The sequence below is a fragment of the Dunckerocampus dactyliophorus genome, chromosome 3 (genome assembly GCF_027744805.1).
Source record: "Dunckerocampus dactyliophorus isolate RoL2022-P2 chromosome 3, RoL_Ddac_1.1, whole genome shotgun sequence".
NCBI classification, from domain to species: Eukaryota; Metazoa; Chordata; class Actinopteri; order Syngnathiformes; family Syngnathidae; genus Dunckerocampus; species Dunckerocampus dactyliophorus.
In genome coordinates, this window is record NC_072821.1 from 36,820,576 (window position 1) to 36,835,769 (window position 15,194).

Genomic DNA, 15,194 nt, shown 5'->3' on the forward strand with positions numbered 1-15,194 from the left:
TAAATCTTCATCAATGCTTGAAATGTTGACATTAACTCATATTTGAAGTTAGCTTCATACGGCTGTGTTTAACGAGTGTCCATTGAGTGTAGCTAACAAGAACAACAATTTGACAGGAACATTTTAATCATTCAAATCTTACCTTCACGAGGACCCGATGCAAACCTATCATTGTTCCATCAAAAATTATAAGGCTTAAAATCTATAAAAACATGCTGGCAAGAGTATGGCGTTTGTTTTATTCAGTGTTTAATATTCCAAATATTCTATTTCAAAATCCAACATGGAGGACCGTCCATTCTAAACCAAGGCAATGTCAATACTTTTATTTTGAAATTCACACAACTTCCGGATGTGCTCTTTCATTCTGAAAGTGTCTATCACGCACACACACACATGCACACGCGCACACACACACACTGCTGAAATGGGGGGTGGGGGTGCTGGCATGGTTGTCCTCTGCAAAATAAGAAGGTGTTTAATTTTCTTGCTGCATCACGTGAAGATTTCCTGCAACAAAATTAATCAATGGAGGCGGGCGTGGGTGGGGGCTACGAGGGTATCTGCACGGTCCCCAAAAGGGCGGCATGGGATTTATGTTGGACAAAAACAACTCTGATGACGAAGCATTTAACACCCAAGTTCAACACCATTTTTATTATTCACTTGGAGTTTGTCGGCAAAGAAATAAATTACACGTATACAAGTTATTTGTTAGGGCAAATCTCTCCAGAGAGAAAAAAAAACAACCTGAACTGACACAAAAAGACGCTGAAAGCGCTTGGGCCAGATTAGCTTTCCCAGACGGGAGAAGAGAGTTTTGACGGTGACCTTGAATGACCCAATGAAAACCTTTTTGGCAGCACGGATGTCTGAAATAAAATCAAACAAAAAAAAGTTCCATTCCATGGAAAATGATGAAAAAGGTCACGCTGTGCACACTCCAGCACACTGGATCCTTGGACCCGATGATGCAGTCGGCCATGACGGAGGTCCCAGCGTGTGGGCTTGTTGGAAACAGGAAGAATTCACCTTTCATCCCAAGACTGGAAATGATGGAAAACCAAGAAAGGTTGTTTTGGTCTTCAGAACGAGCGAGGAAAGCGCTAAAGCTAAGGAGACAGGAAAAGGGGGCAGGAAAAAGAGTCAAATTGAGGGGGAAGTAAAGGGGGCTGGCTAAAGGGGATTAAGTTAAGGAGGGAGCAGGTGTCAGGCGGGGGTCAGGTAAAGGTGGTGACAAAGGGGGCTGGAAAATAGGACAGGTAAGCAAGGACAAGTTAATGTGGCAGGCAAGGAGGCAGAAAAGGGGGCTAGTTTCGGGGGCAGGTAGAGGGGCAAAGATAAATGGGGGAAAGTTAAGGGAGCCAATAAAAGGGGGGGCGGGGCAAGTTGGATGTGTGGAATACTGGGGGGCCCAGGTGAGGACGATCTCCAACCATGTGACACTCGTCCATCACATGGCATCAAAATGGAAGCGGTGGGCTTCCTGCCTCTTCTCTCGGTCGTCTGCTTTCTGAGGGACACAAAAAGACATTTTTACATGAAATCTAAAATCCAAACACACAAGAAGCAAAAACAAAACAAAACAGGAAGAAGCTCCTGAAGACTTCCTCCCAAAGGTGATGTATGACTTTTCATCCTGCCAATCAATAGTTGATCTTTCAAGGTACCACAGGCTGATATTGACGGATGTCCTGCCTCTTGATTTCCTGCAGGGTGCTCCCAAAGATGGAAGGACGGGATGTTCTTTTGGAGAAGCGCTCTGCCGACGTCTAATTGCGAGTCTGGAGGATAGCATCAGTTTGTCATCCCGGGGCCCGAATTGTCATTAAGCGGCGGCGCATTGATTTGTGTCCATCTGAAGCTTTTAATGACACGGCGGCGCGGTGCGTGCAGCCTTCTCTGCGGTCTCCGATGTGGACTAATTACGTCCGACCTGTGCCAAAACGCTTTGTCTCAGGTGGGAACAAGAGACTTTGGCGTCGCTCGCATTAAGGAATGATTGATTGTCTTCCTTAAAGATTCCTCTCCGGTCTGTATGGGTGCTAGCATGCTAAGCTAGAGTGTGTCCTCCACTTGACTTTGCTGTTTGGACAGCAAATGTCAGCAAGCAAACGCGCTGAAATGCTAAATGTCCATCAGCGGGACCCACCTGACCTCATATGCCTCCCATGTTAGCTACAGCAAAGACGCTTTGAAACACTTTTCTCGTGTACGTTCGTATACTGTACGTGTACACGTACAGTATACGAACGTACACGTACAGTATACTAACATACAACGTACACGTACACGTATACTGTACGTGTACGTTCGTATACTTTACGTGTACATGTATACTGTACGTGTACGCGTATACTGTACGTGTACATGTATACTGTACGTGTACGTTCGTATACTGTACATGTACATGTATACTGTACGTGTACGCGTATACTGTACGTGTACATGTATACTGTACGTGTACGTTCGTATACTGTACATGTACATGTATACTGTATGTGTACGTTCGTATACTGTACGTGTACACGTATACTGTACATGTACACGTGGCGACTTCACAAGAAGTACTTTGATGATGCTGGCATAGTCAGGACAGTGCATGATATGCTGAGGTGGCCAAGTTGAGGGACAAGTAAAAGCTGCAGACAAAGGAGATGGGAGAAAGGAACAAAGTCAAAGGGGGGGGGGGGGGGGGGGAGGGGGGGGGGGCAGTCAAAGGGGAGCAAGTAAAGCCAGAGACCAAGGATGCAGTCAAAAGGGGGACTGGTAAAAGGGGCGGTATGGGGCAAGCAAAGGTGACAGGTAAAGTGGGGGCAGTTATAGCTGGGAACGTATGGGGGGCAGGTAAAGGGGACTGGTAATGTGGGGGGGCAGTTAAAGCTGAGAAAATAAAGGGGGCAAATTAAGGGTGCAATAAAGGGGCAAGAAAAGGGTGCAAGTATTGGGGCAGGTCAAAGGGGAGCAGGTAAAGGGACAGATAAGAGAGATGGGCAAAAAGTTGCATCTGTAGGGGACTGGTAAAGGGTGGGGGCAGCAAAATGGGGCAGTGGGGGCAGTTAAAACCGGGAAGGTAAAAGGTGAAACGGGTATGGTAAGGGGGCAGCAAAAGGGGGTTAAAACTGAAAAAAAAAAAAACAGAAAGTGAAAGGGGTAAGCAAAGGGTGCAGGCATAGGGGACAGGGAAAAGGGGTGCACGTTAAAGAGATGGGTGGGGGGGTGCAATTAAAACTGGGAAGGTAAAGGGGGCAAAAAAACCACAGTCAAAAACTGAGAAAGTAAAAGGGGCAAGTTAAGGGCGGCTGTACGGGCACAGGGAACTGGGCGAGGGCCAGTTATGAAGGGGGAGTCCCCCACAAGGCAATGCCCCCTGAACCACTTTATGGGGGAACGACCACGAAACTGTCAGAACAAAAGTGCATACTTGAAGGATGGAAACGGAATATCAGCCAGGAAACAACATTGAATTGCTGCACATTCACAGCGTCTGCATGTTAACACCATGAAAATATGGCTGTTAACATAACATACCATTAGTGCACATATTCACACTGTCAGAGTGATAGTGATAGTTCACACCCCGAGAAGACGCTCCACTCCTCACTCTAATTAATAATGAATATTTACAGTCTTCCTCCTTGCTCATCTCGCCGCCCACCTTCTTCATTTCTTTGCAGACACCATCTTTGTGTTTTTTTATACGCTCAGACTGTGTCCTTACAAAGGCAGCAATTAGAGATGACACGCACGCGCGCACACACGCGTGCACACACGCGCGCACACAGACAGTACGGCAGATGGCTGGGTGAAGACGCCAGCAAGTCGTCAGCGGAGGGGACAGCGTGAGCGCTCTGTGCTGCCATGGAAAGAAGCCCCCTCCAAAAAAACAACACAGAAGTTCATCTTCAAGCACCTCGATGGTGTCCTGCGTGTTGTCATGTCGTGTTGGGAACGTCGCTGTTTGTGTGTGTGAGCGGGAGGCGCGAAACTAAGCGGCGCCGGCGGCTCCCCGGAGGGCGTATTTATGCGAGTTATGAAGAGCGGATCCGCCATGCTGAAAGGACAGAAGACGCCAATTACTGCCGAACGTCCTTCCGGGTCTCAGAAAGAAACATTAGGAAAGTAAGTGTGTGTGTGTGTGTGTGTGTGTGCGTGTGTGTGCGTGTGTCTCAGTGGGAGGCCACAAGACTGCAGGATAGGGAGAGTGAATCCCATCTGCTGCTACACACAGAAAATCCCCACAACGTGTGCGTGCATGTGTGTGTGTGTGTGTGTGTGCGTGTGTGAGTGTGTGTGTGTGTGCTGACCTTCTCTTGCCAGTGGAGGATGCCAATTATGACGAGGATGAAGACGCACACTCCGATGAGGGCGATGGCGGTCAGCAGCACGCTGTTACTGGGCGTCAGGTACAGTTTGGCGCTCCAACTACAAACACACACACACACACACACACGCATACACACACACACAGCGAGAAAAAAAAACAACAACCTTTCAGAGCCAATATATGTTGTGTTTCCATTGCTGAAAGGGGTGAAGGCTACCAAAATATCTGACCGACAGAGGGGCAGGCAATGGGGGCCAGTTTAGGGGTGGGTGGGCAAAGCGTTTTAAGTAACGAGCTTGGCTTCTCAAAACAATGTGCGTTCAAGAGAGCAACACATTTGCATCATAAAGTGGCAAGTACAAGAAGGCGGCAGGTGAAAGGGGAGAGGTGAAGATGGTGCAACAAACGGGGGCAAGTCAAGGGGACAGGTAAGTGGGGGTGCTTGTTGTGCATTTAAGTCACCATCTGGAGCTCTGACATGCAAACACCACCGTGATAACATGAGATCACACACTGCGTGTGTGTGTTGACAGTCTGTGCCGCTAACTTAAGTGTGTTGTCACTAAGTGGCGGCGCCGCTAGCGGATGGTGTCCATGGCAACAAGCACTCTTTCGGTCTGATGGGGAGAGGCGGAGGGGGCAATTATGACACATCCCTGCTCAGTGTGTGTGTGTGTGTGTACCTGCTGGGTTGGTCGTGCGGGTAGGGGATGACAATGAGCTGAGAGTTGGGAATGATGGCCGTCCACTCCTGCTTCCTAGACTCCTGCGGGGAGAGGAAGGACACGTGAGAGGCGCCCGTATGACAAGTACGCTCCACCCCACTGAGGACAACAATCGGGTCACGTGGTCTCCGATCGCCACTCGTGTGTTGCGCCACCTGCCTGGATCGACACACTGGCAAGTGTGACTCAGTTATTCTGTCGTCGTGCAGTCGGGCCTCGTCCAATGACGGGCCACAGAGGTGACAGGTTCCGTCGGAGCAGTAATGATAACCATCAAGATGGAGGAACAGTGTACACACCCACCAATTAGTACAATAAAAAAACCAAACAAACAACCCAAAAAGCTTCGCTACACAGCTGAAAATAAATGTAAGTTTATGCTTTTGCATTGCATGGAAGTGATTTTTGTGCCAGTGTACCAAATGTTGTGGAAAGTGAATGTAACTGGCAAATACATACAGTCAAAGGTTTAGAGACACTTGTGCATTCGACTGACTGACAAAGTGTCTCCAAACTTTTGACAGGTATTGTCATGGACCACACTGATGAGCATAGCTTATTAAAACGTCACCTGTGATGCAAAGGTGACTTTTTAATTTTGTTCTGACAGTAATATGTGACACGGGAGCTTGTTTCTGAACACCAAACGCCCACCACTTTGTAAAAAAAAAAAAAAAAAAAGAAAGAAAGAAAAAAGAAAAAAAAGGCTTCGCCACACATCTTAAAATAAATCCCTGCCGACTACTTTTAACTGTAAAAGTGAGTCCGAATAAGACAAGGGTGTCCAAACCTTTTCCAGCAAGGACCGCATACAGAAAAATGTAAGTATGGGGAAGGGGTGGAGGTCCACTGTGATACATTTTGTACGATAAAAGATGCTAAAATGCTAAAAAGCAATCCAATGTGAGTCAATATATGCTAAGCTACATGAACCAAAATAAATCCACATCTTTGCTTTGTGTTATTGGTATCAATTTTGGTAATCTAAACTAATACCGCATCTCATTGTGACAAAGCGAATGAGTTCAGAAGTCATCACTTGTCGCTTTAAGATTCAGAACCACAGGTAACCACAGCCCCCTAGTGGCAGCACTTGTTAAAAAGAGGTGTTTATTTGAGGTGAGGCCACCGGACAACAATACTTTCACAAAATACACTTACTGTGTAATTTTTCTTAATGTAATGACAGCAGGCTTCACTACACTTTTTAAATTCAAGCCTGGAGCTCTGCTAACTATCAGTCAGTCAGCTACAGGCGTGGGAGCTGCACATTTGATCACGTTGTTTTCCCTCAGCGAGTAGGCTAACCTAGCACGACGTTGCTGTTAAAATGTGTAATGTTAGCCTGTAGAGTTAACAAAGATTTATACCATGGCCACAGGTTGACCCTGGAACAGATGATTTCCTTTGCATCCGATGGGAAAACGTGTTTCGAAGTGTTTTGCATTCCAGAAAAGACTCCATGATGGTTTTAAAGGCTTGAAGTTCAAAGTTTCAAAGTGGAGATCAGAGCACTGAGAGAAAAAACAAAAACGCCAACAACATTTGCCTACGGGGAAATGTTCGACGGCGGATTGTAATTTGCTCGCGTCTCTTTAATGGTCGTTTCCCGCCTTCGGGCCAAAAACATGCAGTTCAGACATTTGACATTAACACTGACGCGGCGCGTGCACCAGCAATAAGAGCAGCCTCATCATCACTCAGCATCTCAAAGCTGTGTTTCCAGGAAGCATTTGGTACACATTTCTGGGGCATTACGACACATACCATCAGCACGTTTTTATACGAGTAAGTACGGTCTGATAATGCAAGATGGAACTAAACGTACCGTCTTCTTTGTTGCTAACATGTCACGTTAGTTATCTCGCTGACACTGATCAGGACTTGCTGATCCGAACCGTACCGTACCAAGCAGAACTAATCAATCTACACTCCATGCCATTGCTTCTTACATAAGGAGAGCTTCACAGCTCTTGGAAAGCGGCGTCGCTTGGAGACGACTCAGCTGCCGCCGCCGCCTGCGAGCGGCTGCGATGTTCAGAAGTGAAAAGTGCCGGCGAGTCCTCGGAGAGGAAGGAAGATGATGCTCAAAGCTGCTGAAAGTCGTGGTACACGCCGACTGATTGGGGAAAAAGTGAAGCACTTTGAGCGGCGGAGGGGAATTCCTCCTGGGAACGGAATGAAAAGTAAAATATTTGGACGCTCCGGTAGATTTACTGCGCCAGGGAGACTTGGGATGTAGGACGGGCAGGATAAGATGAACATCATGTGTGGCCTCCAATAGTCACATCATGAGGCATCTTTACGGCTACCCAGCAAATATACAGTATGTGCTGCTGGAGATGATTGGAAAGTCCAAACTGTTGAAGAAACAGTGGATTTTTGGATGAGTCGCGGAGATAAATCCAAGCTGCTTTGAAAGTTTGCGCACGCGGCAACGCACTTTCATTACAGCCAATGACGATGCACCACAATTAAAGCTGTCCTTCTTATTAAGCATGTTTTTCCAATCATGTCTTTATTTCATGACAGCGTTGGACTCATCAACAACAATGACTTGTTTAATGTGATCGTATAGTCGGCAGAATGGTGACAATAAAATACATTTTTACGCACCAAAAGGTTTGTGTTTTCTTCTTAAATGACCGGAAGTCTGGAAAATAATAATAATAATAATAATAAAAAAACACTACAAATAATTTGCAAAAGCTCCTTAAAAAAAGGGGGAGCTTGGCAGTCAGTTGCCGTATGCGGTCAAGTGATACCTCCACGCTACTGGAGGCCATGCCCCCAACGGAATAAGTAGACACCACACCTCAAATAAATCCCTTGCTCTCCTTTGGGGAAAAAAGTAACTAAAACAAAGTTGTCCCTCATTTATCCTCGTTAATTGGTTCCACACCCGACCACGATAAGTGAATTTCCGCAAGTAGGTTTCAATATTAATAAATGAAATATTTTCTTAGTTATGACAGAAAAAACATGATTAAAATTGTTAAAATATGGTCTTAAACATTATTAGAGCCCTCAAGACATGACATAACACCCCCATAGTCCCCTTTACGTTTGTACCCAGTATACAGTCATGGGAAGAAATGATTAGACCACCCTCGCTTCTTCAGTTTCTTGCTCATTTTCATGCCTGAGTTAATTTTCTTGGCAGAACAATGCTATAGCTAGTCATGTAAGAACTTGTTTGCAGTTGCTTGTTGTTTTTCTGGACAGCATACTTCCGCCATTACAAATGGCAGCTTTAAATGGCTTTATTACGCAATAGCAGAGTAAATAAGCCATTTAAGACATAAATAAAACTCCTGCTCGGGCGGTGTCACAGCACATGTGTTCCCAAAGGAACTTGAATTGAATTTCAGTTCATTTAGTTACTTCGTTTAGCCATTTTTATTACAATTTGCTTCAATGTGCATTTAAAATAAAAGGCCGTATTCAACCATGAAACAGCGATCATTTATTATTTTTTGAAAACTCGCGATAGAGTGAGGTAGCCAAGTTCGAACCGCAAATAGTGAGGCACGACCTTCCACTTAACCTAGTACTCTCTGCAGTTGAGTAAAGAAACACCCATAACAGCCAATCTTCCTGCACTACAACTCATTTGCTTGTCCCATCCCTTGCATTCTCCTGTAATTTCCATGACTTTGTGGATTATTTTATTTATTTTTGTCTCATTTCGAGAGGTTGTGATTACGTCTGCTGTGCAAGATGCCGGCTGTCATGAATTACTTGCGAGAGGAGCAATCGCGTGACTGAAATGACACGCCTTTTTTGAATGTAGTCACGGATGAGCTAGCCTGCTTTTGGACTATTTTCAGTCTTCGTGTTCTGGTATTTCTTTTATGAAATGTGTGGGTTACCATTGACACCTGGGAAGAGCGATCGCGTTACAGTCATTTTATGACACGTGCATGTGCATGCATGCCCGGTGCACCTCACGTGAGAGTGCCTTAAAATTCATGCGTTATTCAAGGTGGAGTTCTTGTCAAATACTAAAGCGTAATAGAGTCCTCCCTGGCCGACGCTCCGCCCGCCCCCACAAAGTTTTCCTGGAAATCGGTGAAGCAGTTTTTGTGTAATCTTGTTCACTAGCACACAAACACTGCCAAGATGGCCTCCTTGGTGGAGGTAGAGGATCCAGCCTCTTGATTAACGCAAGCATCCGGAAGGCAAACCTCCTGGGCGGCGCCGTGGTCAACCTCCCCCGCCTCCTCCTCATTACACATTTGATGGAGTCCCAGCGGTCCCTGGGGCTGAGGAAAGTCTACTTGGGATAATGGGCCGCATTCATTAGCTTCTTCGGCGCGCGGAAGGAACGAGCCGGGACGCACGGCAACAACAAAGCAGCATCTTCTTCTTCTCGCCGCGTTGGATGCTCTCGTGAGCCATCTGCAATTCTAATCAACTCACGAGTCTGGAGGATGGGAGGGGCTGGGAGGGAGAGCGTGTGTGTGTGTGTGTGTGTGGGGGGGGATTATCGTGCCTGATATTTAGTGCAAAGTGAAGGAGGGAGTGAAGGAGGCAGGACGGGAGGGTGAGCAAACGGCGGCGGAGACGAGTGTGGCGAGAGTTCAGAGAGGCGAGCTGAAGAGAGCTGACATTTGAGGTAATGTAGTGTGGAAATGTGGCTGACGAATATATATTAAGCCTCAATTATTTACCGCAGGAACACAACACTCGCCGTGTTCCACATGTGCAGACGTCACCACTTCCGCGGATCCTCGTCCTACATCACTGGTTTTGAATGATATCACTGTCCAGGATTATGGAAAAACTTTATACAGTGAAGCCTGTGCAGGTCTGTCCGGTTCATGACAACAAGTCCGGGTCCACCGTGTCCTACTTAGTTAGTGAATGCTGAGAAGCGTTCAAGCACGAAGCAGATGTGCAGTCTGAAAAAAAAAACCTCAAAAACATTCCCATATTTGCCGCAATTCTGCGAGATTTCTCCCATTGAAAATGAATGGGCAATTTTTCAAAGTTCTGTTTTCCTCACATTTCAGCGTGTAGTTGCGTACCGAGTTGAGTGTTTTCATGGACAATGCAGTTCGTGAACAACATCCACTCACCAGCTCTCCGGGCCTGCGGGGAATGCCGACCACAAGGTGGTCCAGGAAGTTGGCGCTGCGTCCGAGGCCCAGCACGGTGTAGGGCAGCTGGAGGGAGAAGTGCGCCGACTGGCTCAGTTGACCGGCTGCGACGACAGAAGGAAAGGTCAAATGTCACTTTGTTTCTTAACAGCTACGACGGTCATCATGGCCGACATTTTCAGGGACGACAACCATGCAAGCAATTTGATGCACAGAGCGGCGCTCAACGTTCAACCTCTGCAGTAATGCTGGCAGCACTCATACGCCTATTTCCCAAACACCAGGGACCACGGCGAGGCCTGTTCTTTCAGGGTGATGGCGATCTTCTCTAGTCTAGAACATCCATGTTGAGCTTCCACTGAGTACGAGAGCGTGTGTGAGCAATAACCCCCAATTTAACACGCCTGCTGCCCATTCACACTTGAGACCTTGTAATAACGAGTCACATGACACCGGGAAGGAAAAATAATTGTGCCCAATATGTACAGTGTAACACGGGGGGGTGCTCACTTTTGTTGCCAGCAGTTTAGACACCAATGGCTGTATTTTAACTTATTTTGAGGGGACAGTTATCCAAGCTGGACACTGACTACTTTACATTGGACCAAAGTGTCGTTTCTTTAGTGTCCCATGAAAAGATAGAATAAAATATTTGCAGAAATGTGCGGCATGTACTCACTTTTGTGACATACAGTCAGTAAGTACTAAATAATCCGAGTATACAAAACATTGAAATTTGTCTTGCCAGCACACTACACTAATACAAAGTGCACACGTGCATGTGAAGTGCTCAACGATAGCAAATATTTATTTAACAATGAATTCTTATTATTGTTTCTTGTCCTGCCATGGACCCTTAAACATGACGGCCTAAACGGTCACTGCAATGAAAAGATACTTCCAGTGTTTAATGTGCATAATCAGTCATTTATGAGCAGCAGCCATCCTAAATCTATTGCCTCTGTGCTGTGACACATCGCTGCAATCTGGTCTTCCATGTTTCGGCGACTGCTGCTGCTGCTGCTGTTGCGTCTCGCCCACGCCACACAACTGTTCCAAGTGCAGCCGACATAAATCAACCTCTACGTGGTAAACAAAGCTGGGGGAGAGAGGGAGAGAGCGTCTGCAGGCAGCCAGCGATCAGAACTAATGTGGATGGACTGCTGGATTGGAGGCTCCTGTTCTCCTCCTCCGCCTCGCTTAAATCTCGTCGTCGCTTGCTTCTTCGTTCCCCTCCACCTCCACACAACCTGGGTCAGGTCGGCTGCACAGCTGGCCCTTTTACTGAGCATAGCTATGTGTGCTAAAGTGCTAACATTACACTCACATTATAACAGCGACATCATGCTAGGTCACCTATTTGCTGAAGAAAAACGAAACAATCCAACATACAGCTCCCACGTCTTTAGCTGACCGACGAATAGAAGATGTGTAGAGAGGACTGCTGCACGTCTTTGTGAAATAGAACTCTAAAGTCGTGCAAAATGTCTGAGTTCTAAACCACCGTTGCAAAATGTGTCACACGAAACCTCAAAGTACATTTCAAGTCTTCAGTTCAGCGAGCTTCGAGGCTAAGGAAAACTGTGCTAGCTTGCAAATCAACACCATTGGAACGTCAAATACCGCTGAGGTCATACAAGCAGAAATTCTGTCCAAATTTTCTGACATATACACGTCTGGAGTCTATCATAACTACAAATCCCTGTCACAAATGAAGTAAAAGGTGAGCAGCACCAGTATAGCTACAGTATGTGCGCTGAAGCGCTAACATCACACACACATTTTAACAGCAACATCAAGCTAGGTTAGCTTATTGGCTGAAGAAAAACAAAACAATCACACTTACAGTTCCCACGTCTACAGCTGACTAATGTATAGTTGGCAGAGCTTTATTTTAAGATGCGTAGTAAAGCCTGTTCTTTTTTTTTTTTAATTAAGTGGGGGGCGGGGGCCTATCTTGGGGAGGGTCAGAGGCGGTGTCATGTCCATTTTCCTACATGACATCATGAAGGAGCATTTGAGCGCCTCCTCTCTCCAAAGTGGAGCATACACGTGAAGAAGATAAGATTGTTACCAAAGCTGGTGCTCATAAACAGGCTCTAGGAACACGTGTTACTGTTAGAACATCATTATGTAGCATTTTAATAACCAAAACTCTGTCAGTGTGCTCACTGAAAGCAGCAGTCAAAAGTTTGGAGATGCTTTCTCATTCAACAGAATGCACAAGTGTCTCCAAACCTTTGACTGGTATTGTATGTATTTGCCAGTTGCATTCACTTGCCACATTTGGTACACCTGCACAAAAAAAGTTACATCCAATACAAAAGCATGAAAACATATATTTTAAGATGTGTAGTGAAGCCTTGAAGTGGTGGGTAAGTACACTGGATGGGGTCATCTAGCTAGGGGATGCATCTTTTTCTTCTCTTCTTTAAGATGTGTAGCAAAGCCTACTCTTTTCTATTCTACATCCACTGTGGTGGCGTATAGAGGCTCGTCCTACCGGGTTAGAATGTACGTGATAGGTGGTGAAGTGTCTTATAGCCCACTAGCAGGTGCATGACAGCGATCATCTTCACACTGGAGTGGACCACACACACAACATGATACCTGAGGGATTGTGGCTATTTTGTCAGGATGTTTTTTTTAGCTGCTCCATCTGGCTTGGACTCAGTGGGTTGTGTGTGTGTGTGCGTGTGTGTGTGCGTGTGTGTGGATCAAGACAGGCTGGAGGCTGGATTAGCGTCTGCTGAGTGTGTGTGTTTGTGTGCATTGGCTAAAAGAATACAGAGAACGTGTCCACGGTTGGGGGAAAGCCATCTCACAACGTGGGGACGCTGGCACGGTGGTGTGACCAGCGAGGCCTTGGTGGGACATTGAGGCCTGCACACATGACTAACAGTCAACAGTCCATCTCTGAGAAGACAAAGAGGACGCAAAGCAACACTGTGTGTGTGTTTTTGTGTCGGTGAGACTTTGTATTTACCGGCTCTGGTTTTCCACAAATGAAATGAGTTGCATATCAACATCATCTACGTGTAAGTTCGTGAATATAATCCCAAATTCACCAACTCATAATTCCTAATGCTACTAAAAGCTGTCCTTATACTTTAAAAAGGCTAATGCAACAATGAAGCATAGAAAATGAACGAGTAGAATCTTGTAAAGTTGAGACTGGATGATATGAGCTATCGTCTGAAACGTTTTTAACGCACGCTGACAGAGGAACTATATAAATATACACATAAATACACGGGTGAGTTATCGAGGAAGCAAACACGACGTGCTCACTATCTACTTCAAAAGTGAAAGGAGAAAAAATGTCTCAGGCGACATTCCAACTCGCAGCACCGGTCGCTATAGAAACCATAGAAACCGTCTGCTCTCCTGATGGTGATAAAGAGGAGCAAATTGCAGAAGAGGAGGGGGCGGAGTCACGAGGGACGGATGCCAGCTGTGCAGCTCCAAAATTGTGCGCGGTCATAGTCATGGTCAAGTCACTCGAATGATTCTGTTGATGATTCCAGATCCCCTTCCTGACTTCCATTTATCCGGGCTGAAGACCATCGTTGCATCATTGGACAGTTCCAGTGGTTGGGTGTTGGTACACTGGCCGGGAATCAAACAGCATCTTGTGCCACAACGCTACCGATGTGTCCTGAAAGTCTGGCATGAAAAACATCTTTGACCTCATCCACAGTGCCCACGTTGGGTCAGATACCGCTCAAAACCAGTAGGGTTCCATCCATGACACGCCGTAGCAAGAGGATTTTATCTTTAGCACTTCACTGCACCGCTTAACTGCACAAAGCCGTACATTTTTTGACTTTTCATTCCTTTTTTCAGCTGCCGTCCAGCTTTGGATAGCAATTGGATTCTCATATGTTACTGTTTTTTTTTGGGGGGCGTTTTCTCCGTTACTCGAGTGGAAACCTACCGGTTTGTAATGGAATATTTTCCACTCAGTTTTAGACAAGCACGGCAACATGTTTGTGCTTCTCTACCACAGACACGTAGCACACTGACGAGACCCTTCGCTTGGACAAATGAACCTAGACTGGCTGGATTTTCAAGCCGTAGACTGGCCGCATAGGTTCTTTGTAACATCAACACGCTGACGTTTTTTCAGGTTGCAAGACAAACTTACACACTTCGTACGTCTTTGTACGTCGTCCGTACGGCCATTGTGTGACTTTCGTACATTTTTCCGGTGTCAGGTTTGGGCAAAATGTCAATTTTTTTCATACATCGCACATGTGGACTCCTATGTGTGTCAAAGGACATACGCCACAAAACTACTGCGGCCAACGCACGTTCAGATTTTTTCATACATCCTCCACGCGTGCCGAGAGCTTACTTCTTACTACTTCGTCATCACACACAACAACAAAAACTCAGCAATTTGGGGAATGACAAAAATTGCACGGGCAAAAAAAACGTACGTCCAGTTGTACGTAGCAAAAGGTTGCCGTTTATGCTGCTTGGTGACTTTGTTGTTGGGAAAAGCTTTGATGTCTTCATTGCAGGCTTTGGTTGATTTTGTGGTTCCCATTTGTGTGGTTTGGAATATCCCCGAGTTGGGTTCGAGCAGGATCTCAAGAATAAGATCCATGCAGGGGTCTACCAAAAGCTAAAAGTTCCAGGTAGATTTGGATGAAATGCTTGCAGATTTAACCTCTAACCCAGGGCTGTTCCCAAAAATCATCCAGGGGCCAAGTTTTCAGAACACTAAGGACCAGTGGCCAGACTTTTCTGTGTATGTATGATCTCTATCTCGACCTCAGACGGTCCGAGTTGGCCCGCAAGCCACGAGCCGTAAAGGAAATTAGCAGGGTGGAATTTCTGACAGAGCCCGAGTTTAATATTTGGCCGACGAGAGCAATGAGGAAATGAGCCAATGATACACGTTTCGAGGTTTATGAGCAATGAACAGAAAGAGCGTCAGAAACATTTCCCCTTCTTGGGTCTTATCAGAGAGCGTTTCCACTACAATTAAATAAGTCACTTAATCATTCAAGAGCACAGTTTTATCTTCCTTCC

General features: G+C 46.0%; 1 protein-coding gene across 2 annotated transcripts in view; it reads right to left on the reverse strand.

The window, feature by feature from the left end:
- Positions 1-629: 629 nt before the first annotated feature.
- The window catches only part of itfg1 (integrin alpha FG-GAP repeat containing 1), a 165,597-nt gene continuing 151,032 nt past the window's right edge, over positions 630-15,194 (reverse strand). For both annotated transcript variants that reach the window (XM_054771194.1, XM_054771195.1), the window contains 4 exons: positions 10,134-10,258; positions 5,011-5,093; positions 4,308-4,425; positions 630-1,513 (listed from right to left, as the gene is read on the reverse strand). In XM_054771194.1, the coding sequence (XP_054627169.1) occupies positions 1,454-1,513; positions 4,308-4,425; positions 5,011-5,093; positions 10,134-10,258 (386 nt within the window). In that variant the 3' untranslated portion in view covers positions 630-1,453. The remainder of the gene's footprint in view (positions 1,514-4,307; positions 4,426-5,010; positions 5,094-10,133; positions 10,259-15,194) is intronic.